Source organism: Macrobrachium nipponense, chromosome 47 (genome assembly GCF_015104395.2).
Source record: "Macrobrachium nipponense isolate FS-2020 chromosome 47, ASM1510439v2, whole genome shotgun sequence".
Taxonomy (NCBI): domain Eukaryota; kingdom Metazoa; phylum Arthropoda; class Malacostraca; order Decapoda; family Palaemonidae; genus Macrobrachium; species Macrobrachium nipponense.
In genome coordinates, this window is record NC_087222.1 from 31,059,495 (window position 1) to 31,081,909 (window position 22,415).

The 22,415-nt window shown below is 39.5% G+C and overlaps 2 protein-coding genes across 2 annotated transcripts in view; both read right to left on the reverse strand.

The window, feature by feature from the left end:
• Positions 1-374: 374 nt before the first annotated feature.
• On the reverse strand, positions 375-4,564 carry LOC135204838 (C-type lectin domain family 4 member M-like). Its single transcript, XM_064235047.1, has 3 exons — positions 2,778-4,564; positions 1,694-1,861; positions 375-1,376 (listed from the first exon to the last, which is right to left on the reverse strand). Exons 1-3 carry the CDS (start codon positions 4,048-4,050, stop codon positions 1,135-1,137), a joined length of 1,683 nt encoding a protein of 560 aa, XP_064091117.1. The 5' UTR covers positions 4,051-4,564; the 3' UTR covers positions 375-1,134.
• Positions 4,565-10,418: 5,854 nt separating this feature from the next.
• LOC135204840 (uncharacterized) overlaps positions 10,419-22,415 on the reverse strand; it is a gene marked incomplete in the record, with an annotated part of 387,476 nt that continues 375,479 nt past the window's right edge. The window contains 8 exon segments of the mRNA XM_064235048.1: positions 10,419-11,760; positions 16,582-16,855; positions 17,600-17,885; positions 18,183-18,314; positions 18,568-18,908; positions 19,772-19,963; positions 20,725-20,861; positions 21,309-21,444. Coding sequence (XP_064091118.1) covers positions 11,728-11,760; positions 16,582-16,855; positions 17,600-17,885; positions 18,183-18,314; positions 18,568-18,908; positions 19,772-19,963; positions 20,725-20,861; positions 21,309-21,444 — 1,531 coding nt within the window.

The following is a 22,415-nucleotide window of genomic DNA, read 5'->3' on the forward strand; positions in this document are numbered from 1 at the left end:
AGAGTCTTATGACACACACACACACACACACATATATATATATATATATATATATATATATATGATATATATATATATATATATATATATATATATATATATATAGTAGTATATATATACATATATATATATATATATAGTATATACTATATATATATATATATATATATATATATATATATAGTATATATATATATATAATATATATATTATATTATATAGTAGTATATATATATATAGTATATATATATATATATATATATATATATATATATATATATATATATAGTCTCCTTAGACGAAAATAATTTTAAGATATAAGGCATCTATGTATTGAAACATTAATAAAAATCTTGTTTTGGTAAACTCTTTATTCATTGTGTAAAAAAAACTTAACAGTTATTCATAACAAGTGGATATTTTACCATAAGTATATTCATATATACTTGGATTTTCCAATAACCTGTGACCTCGCACAGAGAAGTTCAGGAGGTCAAGATGGGTCATTTGAAAGGGTCATTGTCATTGACCAATGTCACTACAGCAGTTTTTGTTGAAACATTCGATGCTACTGGTGTGAAGTTTAGTCTTGGAAACGCTAAGCAAAGCCCTGTAGACGGAATGAATTTATGTAGGATTTTGAGTTGCTCTTTAGGACAATGTTTGGCCACGAAGACGAACTTCTAAAGTCACCCAGCAGCTGAGGTACCTACCAGCTAAGCCCTTTAGTGTTTCCAGAACTAGACCACTCCAAAGGTCATAGAATAATTCAGACGAAAATTGCACACAAGGTGGCCCTCTACTGACTAGTGACAAGTGACCAGCTTTTTGTGGAGATAGATAAATCTATCTTGGGAAGAAGGGAGCTTTTGGGGAGATGAGCTGGTCAGCCCTAAGCGAGGTTAGTGTCTTCCAGAGACCAAGAGATATCTCAACTTATAGATAAATAAATAAATAAATTATGCTATACTAGATCACCCTGAAAATAAATGTCAACGAATAAATAAGCTCAGTTACCGAGCGACATCACAAAAGGCATCTTTCGTCTGAGAGGACGTTTTCCACGACACCTGCCAGCTTCCTTCAGCGTCCTGGAAAACGACCAACTTTCGTCCGAAGGATCCATGAGGACCCTCAGACGAGCCTCTCCTGCTGGCAGATGAAGTAGCGACTGATCCTACACTCCTCGTCTGTGGCCAGGATCTCGTAACGATTGTTAGGCTTGAAGGACAGGCAGTTGGAGAAGGTATTCTCGCTCGGGTAGTTCGGCGCCCACAGAGTCGAGTTCTGGAAGAGGGGCTGGCCGTTCACCCAGGTCCACGCGCCTTCCACCTCGAAGTCGGAGGCCCCCAGCCAGTAGGAGTATGTGCGGCTCACTGGAACAAACAAATGGTAAATGAAGAATAAAGACATTTTAGTGCTTTGCCTACAGGGGATAAGATACAGTGGTGTTTCTGTCTTTGGGAAGCTTCCTGTAAATAATGCCTCTACCTGTTGTATGTGTTGCATTCTTTCTTATTGACTCAAATGGCTGAGTTTGAAGACACTTCTAGATCTTACTTAGGCTAAAGGCATCAGTGTACTGACCATTACTATATATATATATATATATATATATATATATATATATATATATATATATATATATATAATATATATATATACATATATGCAGTGAACACCCAGAACTCACTTCTCTGATTGCCGATGAAGTTCTTCAAGTCGTCGAAGGATGCCGGAGCAGCCAGGTCACCCTGGATGGTCCTGCAGTAGTCCCTGGCAGCCTTCCAGTTGAGGCGTTTGGTGACCTGGATGAAGAAGCAGCTGTCGCCGTTCCTGGTATAAGGCCACACGCACAGGCCTGTTGAGAGAGAGCGAGAGTGTTAGAGAAGTAGTCGCATGGACCCGTTGGTTTTGCGAGTGGGGATGAATGCGTTTGGAGGACATTATTCAACAGGATATAGTGAGACCTGGTAACCGACTTTAACGGAAGTGTGTTTGCCCAGATATCTGTCTATTCCGTGTGTAACACGATCCTCAGGTTGTGAAGTCTACATTTAACTGTAACGAAATCCTGAATAAGAATGTACCGAGGGTCGTGTACTGTAGCTGCTGTAAGTACAATATAAATGCAAAAGATCTTGAAGAATTCCACTTCTTCGAACATGGTAAGGAAACCAGCAATGCTGTATCTAACACTGTCATTATCCTCTTTCCCAGTTTAATTTTTTGGGACATCTCTCCAGTGATACAACTCTCTCTCTCTCGCTCTCTTATTTATCAAATTATGAAGTATTATGATGACAACATTATCTCAGATAATTGGCTATGAAATCGATGTCTCCGCCAAAATGGCAAAAATGAACATTTAAAATGATTCAGTATTTCTGTATACTTTTTTTGGTCCAGATAATAATAATAATAATAATAATAATAATAATAATAATAATAATAATAATAATAATAATAATAATAATAATAATAATAATAATAATAATAATAAATAATAATAATAATAATAAATCTTTATGAGAGTTTTGGTTGTTCTGCTGAAAATTGACAGAATATTTGCAAATATTTATGATTAACTGATCCTGACTGCCATGGAAAACATTACGACTGTTTACAAATAAAGTATAGTCTTTAATAAATAAACAAATAAATAATTAAAATAAGTAAATAATTATAAAAATAAATAGATATATATTGTTAAAAGATTTTCTTTAGTGTTGAGTTCAATTTCCAAAACGGGCACGTCCCCATTATTCTAACATCACCTTTCATTCCCAGGTTGACGAAGGAACTCCCAAGGACGCCCTTGACCCCGGCCACGCCCCCGAGCTCCTTCTGGATGGAATTCAGGTTCTCCTTGACGGCGGTCACCTCCCTCCTGACGGCGTTGAGGTCCCTGAGCGACCCCTCCACTTCCCCGAGTCTGTTCGTGAAAGTCGAGTCGACCCTCTGGCGTTCCTGCCCCGTCAGGAGGGTCAGGTTCTTCCTCAGGTCGTCAGCGAAGCTCCTCTGCGCCGCCTGCTCTTCCTCTATCTTCTTGATGGACGCCCCCACGCCCTCTAGGTCGCATTGGCACTGCTTGTGGTCTTGTGGCGCCGGCGACGACGCTGGAGATCCCGTGGGAGTGGCAGAAGAAGTTGGAGGCGCAGAAGGTAGGAGGGACGGGGAGGAGGAGGAGGAGGCAGGTTTCTCGTGGACCGTGATCACCTGGGACAGGGCCACCAGCTCCGTCACGTTCACCCTCAGGCTCCTGACCTCCTTCTGCAGCGTGTTCACCGTCCTGGTGAGGTCGACGATCTTGTTGTTCATGATTGTGACGCCTGTAAGAGGAGGCACCTCTACCACCCCTGGTCTCTGTCCTCCGAACCTCTCGCTGGTCCTGGTCGGCCCGAGGGGCGTCTGGGCTTCGGATACCTGGCTCTCCAAGATGTCCGCCCTTCCCTCCAGGGCTTCCAGTCTGTCCAGGGCCTCTTTCAACTGGCTGCCCTGGCTGACAACCAGAAGCCTCAAGGTGGCGAACGTCTCCAGAACCAGTTGGATCTTCTCGTCAGTGAAGGCCCTGTATCGCTCGACGTCCTCGGCCATGGCTCTGACGGACGCCTGGGCCTGTTGCGCCATGTCCTCCAGACTCTGGTAGTGCTCCTGCTGCGTCTGGCCCTTGTTCTGGTCCTCCCGCAGACTGTAGAGGAGGCCTCTGATGTCCGTCAGGAGAGAGATCGAGTGGCTGTCGGTTGGGGCATCTCCTGACGCTGCTACTTTCTCCTCTCGAACGTCCTGCAGGGACGGGACTTCTTCTTCCTCTATTTTTTCTTCTGTTGATTTTCGATCGAGATTCGTCGTGAAGGAGGTGGTCACTTCGAGACGCTCCTTCTCGCTCTCTTCTTCTTCTAGGATCTCGTCGTAAGTATTCGTCACTGGGGCCTCTTTCAAGTAGGCAGCCAACTGCTTCTTGATCCTGTCCAGTTTAGACGCCCGCGTTCGTCCAGAGGCGAAACCCAGCAGGAATATGGCCAGGAGGAACAACGTCTTCGTCCTCATGCTTGTGAAACTGCAGTTGGTTGAAAGGTGAAAAAAAAAAAAAAAACTGTGAAAAAAGACGTTAACAGTTCGTCGGAGAAGTTGCACAAACCTGTTTCCTGGTTGCTCGGGGTTCCGTTTTCACTCTGGTCAATTTCACCCTGACCACTTGTGGAAGAACTCTGCACTCGCGCGTGCGTCTAGATCGATAGAACGATGATTATAGTGTCTGAATGCCACTGCGTTATAGCGAAACAAAACCTCCAAATTACTGCTGTTTCTGTTGAAGAGAGAAGAACAAATGCGGTAGGATATCCCAGCGAGAGTTCCTTGTATACCTAGCAACAGGACATCCCCAAACCAGAGAGAGAAGAATGTATCCTAGAGAGTCCAGTCTCCTTTCGAGACGCTCGCAACAGACGCCGCAGGAACCCTCCAGGAGGAAGGGAGATCCTCAGCTGAAGATTCCTGAAGGACCGAGAGTCCAAAGGAGTCCAGAGTGAAGTGTCCACTATACCCCGAACTCGCGCGAGATCTGACGTATACTGCCACTACCCACAACACAAGAGCTGCCCGCTAGAAGAAGGCGAAGATTGAGGTCACCAGGTTGACCCTACCCGGTACCCGACGGTAGGGCACACTGGCCCCCTCGGGGCCCCTAGGGGGTACCGGGTGCTCCTAACCGGTATTGTTGTGGATTCAGTCCCGCTAAGTGAGAGTCAATAGAGAGTTTAGGAATGAAAGCTAGGGAAACAAGGAGAGAGAGAGAGAGAGAGTCGTTGTTTTAATATCAGCAGCGATTTGCAACATTTTTATGGATTCAATATATCCTTCTGCCATTGTTACTGGCTCCATCGAGTATCATTGCTCAAGGTATGGTGACTTAATTTGACCTTAGGTCATAAGTACAACAGAAGGTAATAAGACTCGCTCTCTCTCTCTCTTTGAGGAACCGCGTGCGTTATTTACGACGCGGCAGTTCTTGCGATCAGATAAATGCGTCAATCGTCGTAAAAGATGCGTCGACTCGCTTACGACAAGAAATGGGTCACTGGGCCGGAGAGAGAGAGAGAGAGAGAGAGAGAGAAATAATGCAGGGAATCCAACCATATTTTCTAGACATTGTACCGAAAGCGTCCGTCTCTCTCTCTCTCTCTCTCTCTCTCTCTCTCTCTCTCTCTCTCTCTCTCTCTCTCTCTCTCTCTCTCATCAACTGGAGCTCCTGCGTCCTTCCTACTAGGAACTTTGTGGGTAACTATTTTTCAGTTTCCCCCGGACCTCAGTGAGAATTCCCCTAGATTCAACTAAATTTCCCCAGATTCAACTAAAATCCCCAGATTGTAATAAAAACTAGCATTTAGTTCAATGAAGTATATTTTAATCAAGTTTACACATCAATGGGTAATCTAAGTGTTATTCCTGCTCTTCTTTTGCCCCTAAATTCATAATAAAAATAACATTTAGTTAAATGAAATACATTTTAATCAAGTTTAGGCCTACGTATCAATGGTTAATCCAAGTGCTATTCCTGCTCTTCTTCTGCCTCTAAATTCATTGTTATATTAATTTCTTTCATACGTCTAATGTACTTGGCACTTGTTATTCCCTTTTCTACATCACTAATTAGCACAGTCTGAATTGTTTTTCGTGATTGATTGTTTGTCCAAAATTCTATCATCTACTGTTTGTGGTTTTAATGAATTAGTTTTCCTAGTTTTAATGTTGTTCACTTGTGAAAATATGCGCTCTACACACGCTGAGGAATGTGGTAAACACGATAGATTTGTCATAAATTCAGAAATTACTGCAAACTTGGAATTGCCCGTGCCATCTTTGATGGAACGTATATTATACCAGTATTGTGGTATGATGTCACATGCGATAGGTCACTCTTCAGCTGTGAGCCGATAACTTCTCTACTGATCGTCAAGTTCATTCACTTGAGCTGGCGGTGCTAAATTAGGGAAATTGTTTGCAATCCCAGTTATTGATGATGGCGAAAGACTTACGTTTGATGCAACAGCTGGATCAAGGATATTTAGCTTGGCAATGACACTGTCTTCATCAAATGGAAATCTCTTCCTTATTTGGATGCAGAGTTCGACAAGAAATTTCAAACAGTCATTCTTGAATCTTTACAAAATATCACTTGGTAAATGGTTCGTTTATTAGCTGTGTCATCGCTAGTCCTCCCAAGGTAAATGTTATCGTGACTTCTGTGATTATTTTTATGACTTGGATCAATATATGAACCAAGTAATAAAAATTATTGCCTCGTCCACAAAATGATTTAACGTCCATTTCAAAACTGTAGGCTATCTCTTAAAAACAACGTAATTTAAGCGATACATTCATCTTATTGCTTAATTCCCCAAGATTATCAACAATTTTGGCCAAATTCCCCCAGACGATCCCCATTTCACCCAGATCTGGGGGAATTCCACCCAGGTTTGGCATCACTGCTGAGGAACCACTGGGGAATCCTACTGTTTATATTTGAGATTCATCAATTGGTAAACATTGCAGTCACTTAGATGGCGAACTTGCCCCTAAATACATAGCTGGTCTCCCTTACCTGGTCTATTGGGCCTCGTAGTGCATATTTAGGTTGGCCTATGTCTACAAGGCATCTTAATCTATATATCTTTATCTATATATCACGAATACTCTTCTATTTGAAGGTGCATTTTGCACGTCAAGATGACGTCACATTATTGCGCGTGACTTTGGTCGTTCATTTGCGTCAATATTTTCAATTAAGTCTTAATCATATTAGCTGTAATCAGACATCAATTGTATTTCCTCTCCTCTCTCTCTCTCTCTCTCTCTCTCTCCTCTCTCTCTCTCTCTCTCTCTCTCTCTCTCCTCTCTCTCTCTCTCTCTCTCTCTCTCTCTCTCGCTGTTATTCTGACACAGTGACATTTACAGTGTAAACACAAACGTGAAAGCAGATTTGAGCAAAAAAAAAAAAGAAAAAAAAAAAAAAAAAAAGCAACACTGGCAACTCACGACCATCTAGCCGAGATGAAATGGCAACATTGAGTGATATGTTGCTAAATGCAATGCATCTTTCTCTCTCTCTCTCTCTCTCTCTCTCTCTCTCTCTCTCTCTCTCTCTCTCTCTCTCTCTCTCTTTCCACCTTGGCGTGAAGCGTGCTTGTGCACAATGATTCGACAAACTGTTCAAACCAAAGCTGAACTTTATTTATCATAGTTAGGGCTGTCGTCGTCTCTCTACGTTTTCTATTTTTCTATGAGTGAAAGACGAGTCAAAGAAGGGAGAAGGAAATACTAAACAACAATACATTTAAAACGAGAGATTCCAAGGATACCCAAAGATCGGTCATGTTCCAGGGAAGCAAGATACTTCTTCTGAGACTTTCAGAGTCCTTGGCAAGATTTGACATCGTCGTTCGTGGTGCTTGGAGGAGGACCGGACTCCGGAGGACATTAGGATTTTCGTCTGTGTGATTCGGTCTAGAGATGATGGTAAACTTTTATCCTTTATTTATTGATCGGGATTTCGCCAAGTGATGCTTTTTATGACCTCTGGGGGTAGTGGCGCGTTCAATCATTCTTCCGCAGTTTATCGCATCGTAACAGGTCCTATTGTGGAGTTTGGATGGAAAGTTGAGCACCTGACTAGAATAGTATACCTACCACAGTTGGCCATGGCGTTAGAGGAGATTTCCATCGATTGGCCACTTGGCTGGTCAAGTTAGACTCAACCCGGACTTCTGCAAGGTGACCGTGACACCGGAAATTGGCTGTTTCATCGTCAATACCGTGTATTTTTCCTCCTGGGCATCTTCGAGTCCTGGGGCACGTTGAGCCTCGTAACGAATCTCTGGCTGTCTTCATTCTTGTACCATTTTCGTGGCCTTTGGAAACCACCCAAATTGACAAAGAATATTATTAAAGCTTTCTCTCCTCTAGGATGTTCTTTGTTAAGAGTTTTGACTTTTAATTTCTGCAAAGCTTCGGGCATGCCAAAGCTGGTTTCTTTGTCAACAAGTCGATGTAGGAGGTATTTTCTTCAGGCCAAGTTTCCATTTAAGTCTCGTTTTATTTGTCCTAAATTTACTTTTAATATTTTATCATTTTTAATTTGTCATAAGTTCGATTTTTTTCATTTTTGTAATTTTGAATTTGTCATAGATTTACTTTTCAGTTTTGTCATTTTAGATTTTTCATTTGTCATAAGTTTAACTTTAAATATTTGAAATTTTTACTTTTTGTCATTAACTTTGTCGTAAATTTACTTTTATTATGTCTTAAATTTACTTTTGTCGTAAATTTACTTTATATTGTAAATTTAACTAACTCTTCCTAAATTTACATATATTTGAAATTTTAATTTGTCATTTAAATTTTCAATATATATATACTGTTCTTTAAAAAAAATAATTATCCTCCACCCCTCTTGGGGCGGCGCCCCTCGAGGGGTGGAGGAGGCCTCCACATGCCACATAGTAGGTCGTACCAAGGCCTAAAGAATTCACCTTGGGTCGTAAGACCTATGCAGTCCCGTGGGTGGTTATTGATAAGCCAACTAATTAGAATTATTCCTTTCAGGTGGTATACAAGTGCTTTATATTCCAAATTCAGACATGATTCCAGGACACTTGATATAAGAACATTCCAGGCCACTTGATTTAAGGACACCTTATTCCAGGTTTACGCTGATCGGAGAATGATTCATACCTGGACAAGTTATGGGACAGTTACTGGTCTATGGGACAACTCGTAACAGGTATAATAAACCTCCACTCAGAAATAACCCACTTGGAAATAGTTATTGATAAAGTAAATAGGAAGGTTTTGCTTTGTAAGTGTTAAGTGGTCATTTTGACTTTTGAGTAGCCTCCACCCGTCATTTTCAGTAAAAGCTCAATATATATACTGTTCGCCCAATGAACTACCTACCTATTCGCCAATGTTCGTCATAGCTTTCAGACGAAGTCTTGAATTTTGTCATTTCAAAGTCTAAGTGTTGTCATTTTCAACAGCTTGTGTATTATAACAATTCCTGATATGATTCCCTGGCAGAATGTAGATGAATCGAGAATGAAAGTATGGCTGTGAAGTAAGTTTAGAGTTGCAGATTTCCAGTTGAGATGTGGAATATTCCAGGGGACTTCATCTGGCAGGACTAGAATTCATAATAGCCTTGATTTTCATGATGCCTTCCAAAATGCACTTCAATGCCAACCTCGCAATATATGGGTATCGATGCTCTCAAATTGCGGGCGGATTTTGGCGTAGAAAATATGATCCTTGCCAGAAAATGTCCCATAAATCTATTGTATTATATCCTTATATCCCTCTTCAGCTACTTCGTTTGAGGTGTATCTTATTCTACACTGAATCTTTGTGCTTATAAGCTTTCATAGCATACCACCAAAAAATAAAAGTTCCTCTTCATTTGATATTTCTTGTTTTATCCTTTTTCCAAGTTAAATCATCTATGCCTGTTATGAGTAACTGTCCTCTATATCAGATGTGGTAGATATAAGTTGTCCAGGTATGAGTGTACCCGATGGAAGTCTATAATGGGAGAATGAGTTTCCCCTTATAATTTCCCTATTTTAAAAGCGTATAATAAACTCTTTTTATTTTTTCTTCTTCTTCTTACTTGGGGCCCTTGCACGTTTTCTACATAAGTTAAGCTTCTGAAATTTCATAATTTGTCTTTCAGCACTTTCTCATCAGTATCGTAGCTTCTGCAGAATGTATAAAAACTGCTTTTAATTTTCAGACATTCAGCCTTTACAAACTTTCAGAAGTCTTGGAATTCTTACTATATTAAATGAAGAGATTGTGAAATGATTGTGATTCGTTAGTACCATATGCTAAATTTTCTTGTACAATGACAATGTGATAGTTTCCTGAAACCTGATTTGCTCTCTTGGACAGTATAATGACAACCTCACCTTCCAACTATTGGTTTTAGTTATCGACAACATCCTGACACTCTTGTCCATTGTACAGAGGAGTATTGGTTTATATAGTACTACCCATACACAGGCCATGACGAACTGCATGTAATGTATACAGAACATTAGCAATCATTGCCTTTTTGACAATTGTTAGATGTAAATGTTTTCTGTTAAAATACTTTATTCAAGAAGTTTAGCTAGCTAGAGTGTGTAGGTATAGGCTTAGATCAGTTTGGGGATGCAGTTGATGTTACACAGGAGGCTAGTCTCATGGCCTGTTTAGTCAGTGATTTTATGCAACTGGACATTGTTGCAAATTACAATAGAGCCTTGATAACACTTTCAGAGAACACCTGGTGGTTTAGACAGAATTTGTAACGATGGTTTTCAGCTGTGGACCAAAAACCCTGTCACTTTCTAAAAAGGAAATTAGGCTAATAAATCCACAAGTACAAGTAACTTGGAAATTTATTTTGACTTATCCAGTACATGTTTAGTACAAATGTTACTATCCACATTTTAATGTGAATACTACAATGAAATGTACATAGTAAAACCTTTGGCTTTTTTTCATAGACACGGAGTACTTTAGAAGCACCAAAACAACTGATCCAGTGATCAGTAGAATCCACTTGAGTCTTTTGTATACATGTGCCAGGAATAGAAAAAAATGAGCACTACCAGTATTTACAACTCAGTCAATAATATACACACAGTTCAGAAATTCACGTAAAGTACCATATATAAATGTAAGTCTGTCTAATCTAATCTTTGGTGTTGGCAGTTTATACCTAACAGCACTACTATACAAAAAAATCATCTCTGTACAAAGTTCCATCATATTATCATCAAACAACCCGACAGTCACGTACAACCATGTACAGTAAACAGAAAACGTGTTACTTAATTCAATCAGCTATGTATAGACCATATGAATGTCTTACAAATATAAGTATATACTGTGCTAGGGACACGGTTACTATGTACTGTACTTTATTATTTCTGTTATTATTATATTTCTAGCTTCCTTATTCACTGCTCCAGAATTTCAATTCCTCTAATCGACGATAACCTTGTTCGCCTATGTTCCCAAATTGAAAATGACTAACCAGGCATATAATTATGTACCGTAGATGTTAAAATGAAAGATTAAATAAACACTGGTTTCACACAGACAACGGGTACAGAACTGACTGCAATTCCCACAGTACCTTGCAATTAATATACTGAATATATATACTCGAGTTGAACATACAAACGTCAGCTTCTGCTTGGAAAACAAAAAAACAAACAAAAAGAGGACAATTCTGTACAACCAGACTAGAAAATAATATATTCGTATAGAACAGGAATGTCAAATGGTGAGCCAAAAATGTCTTCTAGTTAGTTGTGATCGAAGCGCAGTTGCAGAGAGCGACCGAACAACGCGACTAGGACCTCCACACAGAAGAAGACGTGAGGTAATTGAAATACTACAGGCTTGAAGGACAAACCCGGCTGAGGAGACCACCGAGGAGGAGGAGGAGGAGGAGGAGGAAGACTACATACTGAGGAGGAGGAGGAGGAGGAGGAGGAGCGGAGTTCAATGCCCAAACTGAATAACACTACAGAGGAATATCCACACAGAAATTGACATGTCAACTTAACACTAATACAATGCGTGAAAGATACTATAGTATTATTTGCAGTGGAAGGAAGTTAACACGAGGAGCTCTTGTAGTCAGATGTGTCAGACGCGTTGCAGGAGTCACCATTGATGTCATCTGGGACGTCGCCTCTCATCTCCTCTGACCTGAAGGATAAAGGGTGACGACAGAACATAAGAACACTTGCAGAACAGTAATGGCTCACTAATTCATTGATGATTATTGAAAAAGACAGCTATTATGAACTTTCAACATTTTTATCAACTAGTTTTTAAAATATTTCAGCTCAAGTACAATTTATCTTTGATTATACAGAAAATCATGCAGTGTTTAGAGTTGAAGTTTCAATACAACATGCTTTCCGAGAGTTACTCTATGCAACTGGTGGTCATCGTTAATCCTGATTCTTTACGCTGATATATATTAGGCTAACAAGCTGTGGAAGTGCTATTTTAGATTTCTTAGTTTAAACATGGAATATTGATCGACCTGTGGGAGGTAGTATCCACTCAACGGAATATCACATCCAAAAATGACAGTCCCTGAAATATCCTGAAAGTGATCAGTGACTCAGTTTACACTCAACAGTTAGTAACATGCACTTTTCCCTTCCAAATATTTTCCTTGCTGTCATTGCTAACTCAGCAATTCAGCGCTCAAGAGAAATACTTACCGGGAGCCCAGAGTGGCAATGGTTTTGATTAATTGACTATTGGCACAATCTAAAGCAGCTATCTTTTTGGCTTGAGCATCTATACGGGCATCTTTGTCTTGCATCTCCCTCCACATGATCTCCTGTTCGTGGCGAAATTCCTGTTCCATTGTCATCAGTCTGAAAATACAGTGTCAAGAGAGAAGACTTAAAAATCCATCCCACAACTGACTCTGTAGCAGCAGCTTCAGCTCACGAGATGATTGACGCTGGCAGGCCTGACACAACAGGGATACTACACCTCAAAACGAGCTTTTTTGCTTCTATGGCAGACGCTAAGCATCGTTCTTGCTGGGCTTTGCTATCATACACTTCTCATATCCTATCAGCATAAATGGCATCAAGCCTCTTTTCTTCAACACGTACCACCACAGGGTACCATACTGAAGACAGATATCACATTGAAAAAAAAAAACAGCCTCAGGTAGAAAATATGGAAATTTAATATTTAAAAAGGCTCAAAAATGTTTCCACTTACAATGTAAACAAGGCTTCGCTGCTATTTCAGTTCCTTGCATGCTGAAAACACTGGTACAGTACCACACAGTAAGTCTTACATATTTAGTTCATAGTGAAAACATGCTCATGTTTCTCTCTCTCTCTCTCTCTCTCTCTCTCTCTCTCTCTCTCATCATCATCATCATCAGTCCTCTCCATGACACTGTACTATTCGACTCTCGACATACGTCAGCCTCATAAGTGGGGGGACAAGCACCTGGATCCAGAATTTTAACCAGCAGACCAAAATCCCAAAACAAAAACGTTCCACAGGTCCAAAAACAATCGCATAGTCATCAGGCAAGAAACCCAGATCAAGATCGTGAAAGTTAAGTTGGGTGGGATCAGTAAAGGCCTTAATTAAGAAATGTATCAACAACGCCCCAAGGATAGTAGTACTATTCACAAAGGCATTCCACAGTGCCCAAAAGCAACATGCTTGAAACCTATAACACCGGAATGCCCAGCACTGCAGGTCATCTTGAGGAAAGCACCAGAATAATTGTATGCCCATCTCTATCATTCTTTGTATATCAACCATTTCAAAAGTGTTATGAGGTTTAACAGACTTGTGTAACAGTATTATTCGTACCAAGAGGTGTCAAGGAATGTATTTTCATCATATCACTCCATCAACTAGATTCCAAACAATCATTTAAAGTTATTTTTATAATGGGCAAATGCTCATTATGAAAATATACCACAGAACCAGCAACTAACAGCAAGAAAGGCCTTCAACTATTCAACCAATATTTTGTAAAGATAAAAAAATACAAAAAAACTGTGATAAAAACTGAAAGCAAAACTTGATATGTATACTGGATGATATTCTACCTTATTTCCGATCCAAATTCCAGAGTACGAAATACAACACAAATGATATCAAGTTGTGACTAACTACAGTTTTAGCAGAAATGTTTCTGTAGACTTTTTTTTTTCAGACTGTCCACATGACCCTACTTATGTGGTTTTATAATTCCCTTCGAAATCTCAGTTTCATGTCTTAACAAAACATGAATTTTCTTGCAATGGCTGAGTCACCTCAACAGAAAAAAATAAATACCAAACATTAAATACTAAATGAACAGACTTGATTGAATATGCTAAGGCATTTCTTTCACACCATATCATCTTCAAGAGAAATGTTTTTAAATAAACTCAAGTGTCCAATTCTGAGCTCAGTCAATGGTGCTTTCTTGTCAGCTGGAGACTTTCATGAACATGATAAGAGCACTTGGCAGCCTGAATTAAAAACTTAACAAGAGAATCATACACATTTTGTGATCTATGAATCATTACTAATCCCTATACGTACTAAGGAGTGTGTTTCTTTATATATGTCTGTATAACATTGCAGATGCTTGGAAAGGTAACAACTGTTGCAGTGTCCATCACTCAATGTCCACATTAACAAGATAAATTACCACTTGTTAGTCACAAATTTCTTTCCCAAAAGACACAAAGACCTACCACTATGTAAAAATACAATATTAACACTGTGAAGGAACCTATAACATTTCTTACATAGCTTAACTGACATTGCATGATATAAAATGTAGTATGACTGGGGTGACAGAGGCAGATTCATGTCAATCAAATCATATATGTATGTGATAGATTTGCTATTTCACATAAGTACCCTAAACATGTATTCTATACATGTATTCTACTGTAGGAAAAGCAGAGCTAATACATAACATGAGAACTGAATCAAACAAAGGTTTGAGAACTGTGCCAAAAGCTGATGCAAATCAGTAACTGGATCAAGTGAGAAATGACCCACTCAAAGTTTTTGGTTAATGTAAATCACGGGTTTATAACAGCAGAGATAAAAAGAAACAAAAGTATTATTATTATTGGTAATCTGGTAATCACAGAGTAGTTTAACTAGACTACTAAAACCAAATCCTACTCAGAGAGGGTTGATCTGAATGAGGTTAAAAGGGCATGGGAGGAGAAGGAAGTTTTTAAAATGGGTAGATGAAATTAAAGGTCAGAGAGGGATGTAGCCAGGAACTGGAGGGATGCTGCTATTACCAACTACAGTACCTATGAAGACTTATATACAAAACGTATACAATAGACTACTACTAACAGTGTTTATTAGTAATCAGAGTAACTTGAAAATTCTGTACAGAATGTGCTGTACTGTAAACACATACACTTCTCACAAACTATACATGTTCCTGGGAGTCGAATGATAAATACAATACAGCATATTATGAATTTCTGAACTGTGAAACAAGATTGCCACAAAATATGATGTATCTGCGATACCAAAATTGACATGATTTTTGTCAAGAACCAAAAATATCTGCTCGAATGTTTTATAAGTTTTTCCTATTATTTGTTCACTTCAAAACCTTATATAGTTTGAGGAATTTTTCGTTTATAAATTTAGCTATGGACATTAAAGACTTTGGAGAGTTTAATCTAATGACGAAGTTTAATTTTCTACTCAGGAGCTCCAAGATTTTATTGCTAAATAAATAGAGAAGGAGAGAATTGAAGCAGCTATGTACATAGGCTTACAGTAATCCAAACTATGTACGTACACAGTACTAAGTAGTATCCTCTTACAAGGATAAGCAATACACTTGGACCGTAAGCAGACCTTTCCAGTTCAAGTTGTGCAATACTATTACTTCAAGGTATTTTTTCATGTATACTGTAATCAACTAAGGTTTCACATCCAGTTAGTAACTACATCTGTAACACTACCACTTAACTTTTATGCCTTACGTCATCCTCTGACAGTCATTAAGGGTAAAATTTCAAATACACAATCAAACCTCTGAGTATTTGAACTATACATCTGAGCTGAGTTTTATGTATTACATGTACTTTTTATCAAAGAAATGTTAAATGGACGCATATTATTATGGTGGATACAGTCCTCATTTAACTCGACACAGCAATACTTAACTTTGGCGGAAGAAGAAGTGGCTGAAATCAGAGAGCTTTGTCTGGTGTCAGGTAAGATGGTTATTACGTATCATTAAGAGAACACGAAGACATCATAATGAGTGCCGCCCACACAAAACAAATAACTGCCTTTGACGGCATTATACTTCAGTCTGCACTATGGGACTTGCACACTTATGTAAGACTTCACAAAACCTACATTTTGTAAATTCTTATACTACTGTGCACAAAAGAACTGCCATGATTTAAACATACATTTAAAACACATTTGCCCACAATGTAAACTTTTGACACCCATTTCTGATGTAACTTAAACTTTCACTAGTGACTACCACCCAAAGGAGAATTGCCAAGAATAAACTCAAAGATATATATAAACTGAACAAAAGTACGTTAAGGCGATATTCATTCTGTACCTAAGAATTTAACACCCATACCAGCGTGGGTTTCTCAAATAGCAAAACCTATTACTTAGGGGACTTGATAATGCAAAGAACTCATTCCAGGATGGGTAGTCAAAGGTAAACACAATAAATGACACCAATTCCCGATTTAGCAACAATTCAAATTATCGATCACTTTTCCTGGTTATTTTTATTGCAATCTTTATGCTGGACACGGAGACATCAAACAACCAAGTGCAGACATTCACACCAAGCATCAGTGACGTCTTGAAAGCAGGTGATTTCGTTGACATTTGCAGATAATAAAAGTTTGCATGACGTAAATACGAGAGTGCAGCAGTTTACTGAAGGGTCTCAAACAGACACCAACTACTACTAGTGCCAACATCAGAGAAAACCAGAAGAAGAAGAAGAAAAGAAAATCTTACTTTTCCACAATGGCTCTCATCTGGCCCTCTTGCTGCTCCAGAATTTGTTGGGGGGCCAAACTTTTGCACTGGTAGTCTTCCTGACTCAGCCGTCTGCTGCTGCTGCTGTCTCTCCTCCAGCTGCCGCTGCCTCCGCCTCCTCCTCCTCCTCCCCCCTCCCCCTCCTCCTCCTGCACCTCCTCCGGACACGTAGTTGATGCCAGGAGCTAAATCATCCTCCGAATCTTCGTAACAGTGGGAGGTTCCCCTGGTGAATTCCTCTCTGTCACACGATCTGGAAGGAAGGAACCATTTGGGGAATCACTTCTCGTATCAGGGTGACTGGGTCACACACACAGATGAAAATGGACCCAATCCCAACAAGTTTTATGCAAAGTCTCAATTTCTGAAGTAGAAGCATTAATTAAACTTGAAAAAGCCAAGAAAAGGTTTCCTTTTTTCTATAACGTACTACTTATATTAATGCTTACATGATTTCAGCATCATACCACATGCAATATCATCAAAGCATTTCACACCAAACTCACAAAAATGAAAACTGTCCCACACAGCTCAAAATCCCCTTCATTTGATGCTTACTCTGTCATGTTACGTAAAACACACTTTTAACCTTTAATCAATTTTTCAGTGAGATGAGAAACAAAAGATTTAGTTTTGAATGTCATAAATATACTGTATCTGAACCATTTGGTAAGAAAAGCAGACAATGATTGGAGGAATGCCCATGCTTAAAATGACAAGCACTAGGTATTCACCATTTATACTCTACTATTATCTCTTATCTCTGAAAATGTGATATTGAAATGATTCTGTATAAATTATCTGCTTGATATTTTTGCGAGTGATGATTCATGACTATTTTGTATGCTGAGGAAGTTTCCATCTTAACATTTCATAATAAGGTTTATATTAACCCTTTTACAAAGAGTACTATTTCACAGTCCTTTCGTGGAGAAATGGATCTAGGGCAGACATGAGAGAGCATCTATATAGAGTCAAAACAAAGAGACCATCCAACCTGAAGTTCTTTCCTCTCCGCCCACCACTGACACTGCGGTCACACCTCGACCTCGACCTCAGCTCCTGCCTCAGGACAGGCGATGGGACCAGGCGAGGTGAGCAGTGGGGGTTGGTGCGAGGAGGGTGGGCGTTAGGGCGGCGGGCGTGCGCATGCATGGGGGGCCTCGACTCGGGAGACGAGTCGGAGGACGACGAAGCGGAGCGGCGTTGGCGGGTGCGACCACGGCGGAGAGAGGAGAGGTCCTCCACGCTTTGGGATGAGCTCAGGCTACTGTTGGGACTCGCTGATGTTCGTGACAGAAAGGGATTGCACTTTTGCTATATTAAGGCACAGACGGTATTCTACGAACACACTACTACATACTACTTTCACAAAATTTGAATGCTACAAAAGGGTATTTGAATTGACCACTACAACTAACTAACGCGATTAAAAATGTCTATGTCGAAATCTTACACACTGCATCGAGTGTGGTATTACAATAATCATCATTATACAGTACGTACTATTATGCATCAAATCATTACTTGCAAAGAACTAGAGTTAAAATCAAAGGAATTGAAGAAAAATTAGATGATACCTTTGGAGTGAGGGACTCTAGGAATGTGTCTGGGAGTGCCATGTAGCGACACGTGGCCAGCGTGCCCTAAGTACGCTGGGTGGACAGCCACAGCTCGATGTTTGCCAATAGGTGGTTGATGCAAAGGAGAGGCTGTGGACAATACCACAAACATGAGAGATGCTTTGAGAGAAAGCTCAGGGGATTAGCGCAAGTAGTCAGTCAGTCAGCCAGCTGCTTCAAAACAGGACAAACAAATGCATATTCTCATTTTTATAAGGAGCAAAAAGCACAACATCTTTCTGGCAGGCACTGAATCAAGGCACAAGTTGAAATGAAGCAGTATTTTCTGGCAATTAAAACTTATGATCATCAAGAACACTGGCAAACGCGTCTGCAGCCTTACCAAGAGGTGACCCGTGCAAAACTTGTCGAAGGATGGGCTGCGCTGGGTTGCCATTCTCTCGGGACAACAGGCTGGAATTGTCTGTCTGCAACAGTGAATCTACGGGGGAGGACGACTGGGAATAAGCAAAGCTCTGGTATCCTGAAGAAGCGACATTTGAAAGCTGGGAAATGGAGGTTTGCGAACCTTGAATATTGTTCTCGTGGTCCATGCACACAGCGTCTATTTGATGCGAACAGGAATCCATGAAGTTGTATAACTCTGAGAGTTCCTCTTGGTAGGGTCCTCTCCTTTCCATGGGGGACTGAACGGAATGGTTTCTGGAATTCGTGGTGACTGTTCTGTAAGAGGAAGAGAGGGACAAAGATTAAGAAGAAGGTGCACAGCCATGCTGCTACAATGAAGCAACCAACACCACTGTCCCACTTTTTCAAACCTGTATTGCTTATGTTTCTTTATTCATTTGTCATTACTGTCATTATTTGTGATTTTTCTGTTCTTCATTTCACTTTTTTCATGAGGAAGTTTGCCTCATAAGTTAATGATTGGTTCAAAGGCTTGTTAAACAAATGTTTTTTTTTATTTTTAATAACAAAAGTAATGACTTTTTGTGACGTGAAAAAATCCAGAATTTCTACTTACATATTTCACTTAAAGCATAAAAAACTGATTTTACAATTACGTATCATGGGACCTCCAACAACCACAAAACAAAATCAACTACGTATGTATAATAGGCTAAGACCTTTCTCAGATGTCTACAAGAGCTCCTTCAATAGAAGGTGAAAACTGAAAAAGGGAAAAAGATCAAGTTAAAGAAAAGTGTAAAAGGTACAAAAAGTGAGAAAAAAGTGGGCTTAACCACGAAGGGTGAGGCAATACGGCACATTGGAAATCTAATCAGACAAGATAAAAAATTCCAAATATTGTTAAGGGAAGAGATTTACAAATTATAAACTCAATTGCTTGTTTCAAGACAGAAAACTGCAGTATTTCAGTTATCTGTCACGTTGTCAGCCTTGATTAGTGACGTAGTTGAAAGCTGGGCAGAGATTCAAATTCATTACTATAAAATATGCAGAGGTTCGAATGTCAGACTCTCAGGAAATCAGTTCATATTCCTTTTCTTTGCATTACAGCGCCAAGAATGAAGAAAGCAAATAGTAGTTCATGTGATTAATCCATCTGTTCGTTTCCAACCTACCTTTGATGTCGCCGAGGGAGACCTTGATTGTGGTGGTATGTGCGTAGAGGCGGTTGACCTGCCGACGTATAATAGGGAGCAGGAGATCCGCTTGAGCAGACTGGGGAATCTGGGGGCAGCACTTCTGCCATGAAGTAGGTGTTTCCGTTGCTGTGTCGGATGTCCGTCAGTGTAGCGTTGTTGTTTGCCTCACTGAAGATGAAACAACAATTAACAGATTCATGTTCGACTGAAGTAACTCCACAACTGAGACAAAATGACATTTATTAAAGCATTAATAAACTGCCAATCTCGATGGACAAAATTTTTTTAATATTCTAGGAGAAATATTAAGACAACCAAATAATGAAAAGAATTGAAGTCACTTGGGCTTCCTTGATGTTACTGACCATAAACATATGAACATTAGCATAACATATATTCAATGTGAAAATAAACTGTTTGACATTAAGCCTGCACCATTACTCTTGATCACTATAAGGTTATAATATTCTCATTTAAATTACTTGGTAACAGTTGGATTAAATACTGTTTTTGGTTACCTTCATGCTCCTCTATTTCGTTATCATCAATACTATTATCATTCTACCATTTCCAAGTCTATTTCTAAGACTCCCCATAATGCTTACTATTGATTATGTTTCTTAGTAACAAATAATTTCATTTGTGGATTCATAAATAAGTACATAGTCTTCTGCCTAACTTAAGACATCCAGTTACTGAATGGTCACTCAAGAACTGTGGAAGTTTATTAGCAGCATTTACTCAATAACAATAAATGATAAATACAGAATTATGATTCAGTGTGTTTAAACTTTTAAGCAAAAAAAAGTCCACTTGTATATGTAGAATTGCTGGTAGCTGTAAGATATCTAAAAAATAATGAGAAAAAGGTCAGACCCTCAAAGCATCTTTTGTTAAGTGAAGGTGTTAAGTCTACCAAAGTCACTCACACAGAGGGATACATGAAATTCTGGGGCTGGGCATGATGGTCGAATGCAGTGATGAGGACGTAGTCGTCATTAGTGGACAGGTCGTTGGCAGCCGTCTTCTCGCGGTAAGGCGAGTTCAGCCCTGGACTTGGAATTTCCTGGGAATGGGAGAAAAGAGGATTTGAGGGACCACCTCAACTATAATTTCTCTTTGGTCATCGAGACCAGTGGTATTTCAGAGTTTCAGGGGATGAATTGTGACCAAGGATATTTGGTATTACATGCATAGTATGTATCTGGAATCCACTTTCTGAGGCAAAGAATTATGGAAAGGGGGTTGGGGGAAAGAATGACATTCTGACATACGGTGAAAGGGTGCATGGGCCCAAAAGGTTAAGAACCACTGATTTCTACACTTTCTAAAATGTACAGTTTGTATTTATGAAAGATTTTACCGCCAACATTTCAAAGTTATGGCAAGGATATATTTGGATATCAAAATGTATACTTTTCCATAAAAGAATAGTAAGGACACATTGTCGCACACATAAAGTGCCCACTTGTGTACTAAACAGCATCACTCAGTTTTTAGGAGGAGACATTACCATGTGGTGATGGTAGACGGGCGGAGCTGACCGTGGGAGAGACTGAGATTTGACGGTTGTTATTGGCACCCCATAACCAGCACCTATGCCTCCTCCTACCATTCCAACTGCAATGTTTCCATCTCCATAATCTCTTCTGCGAGGGCAAAAAACCGAGTAGTGTCAGTGATGCAACGTTTAAATCATATGTAAACTTTAAAATGTAATACAATGCCAATAATAAAAGTCATAAAAACAAGACTTGACGACAAAGCTTAAGAAATTATTTCAAATGAATTGCTCCTACATTATAGTACTACATGAATTAAATTTAATCTCAAAATTTACATCAAATTCTGGAAACTCTTTTTGAACAATGGCAGCAGATTAAAATCCATCAAGAGGATTGATCACAGACTAGTGAGGCATTGCAATCCTAAAATGGAATTCCAGAAAGAGCTCAGAAACTGGCCATTTTCAGACCCCAAAAAGTGTCACAGGAACTAATTCCAACATGTGCCATAAGCAGTATACTACCCACTTTTTGGGTCAAACACTGATCAGCCATCTTTATCAAGATGCAAGGAGAGGCTGATGTCCTGTGATAAAAAAACTTTAAAGGTAACATCTGGAATCCCAGCAACAAATTCACATTAAGAGTATAACATAACCAAATCATTTCATAGTGAATATTCATGGGTTTGGAAGGGGGAATCTTTCTCCCTGACTCATCAGGTTAAAACTCTATCCCCATTACAGGCAGTCCCCGGGTTACGGCGGGGGTTCCGTTCTTGAGACGCGTCGCGTCGTAAGCCGAAAATCGTTGTAAGCCGGAACATTGTCAAAAATCCTAAGAAAACCTTACTTTTAATGCTTTGGGTGCATTGAAAACTATATAAACTGCATTCTTATGGCATTTTTCATAAAAAAAACTTCAAATATTGATTATTTTGCATTTTTGATGTCATATTTCATCTGCCAGATGAGCGTTGTAGGCGTCGTAACCCTGGAAATAATGTCTGATGAATATAATTAAAAAGCGTCGTAACCTCGGAACGTCGTAAGCCGTGACCGTTGTAACCCGGGGACTGCCTATACCTATCCAAAAGGCAAATTCCCAGTGCACCC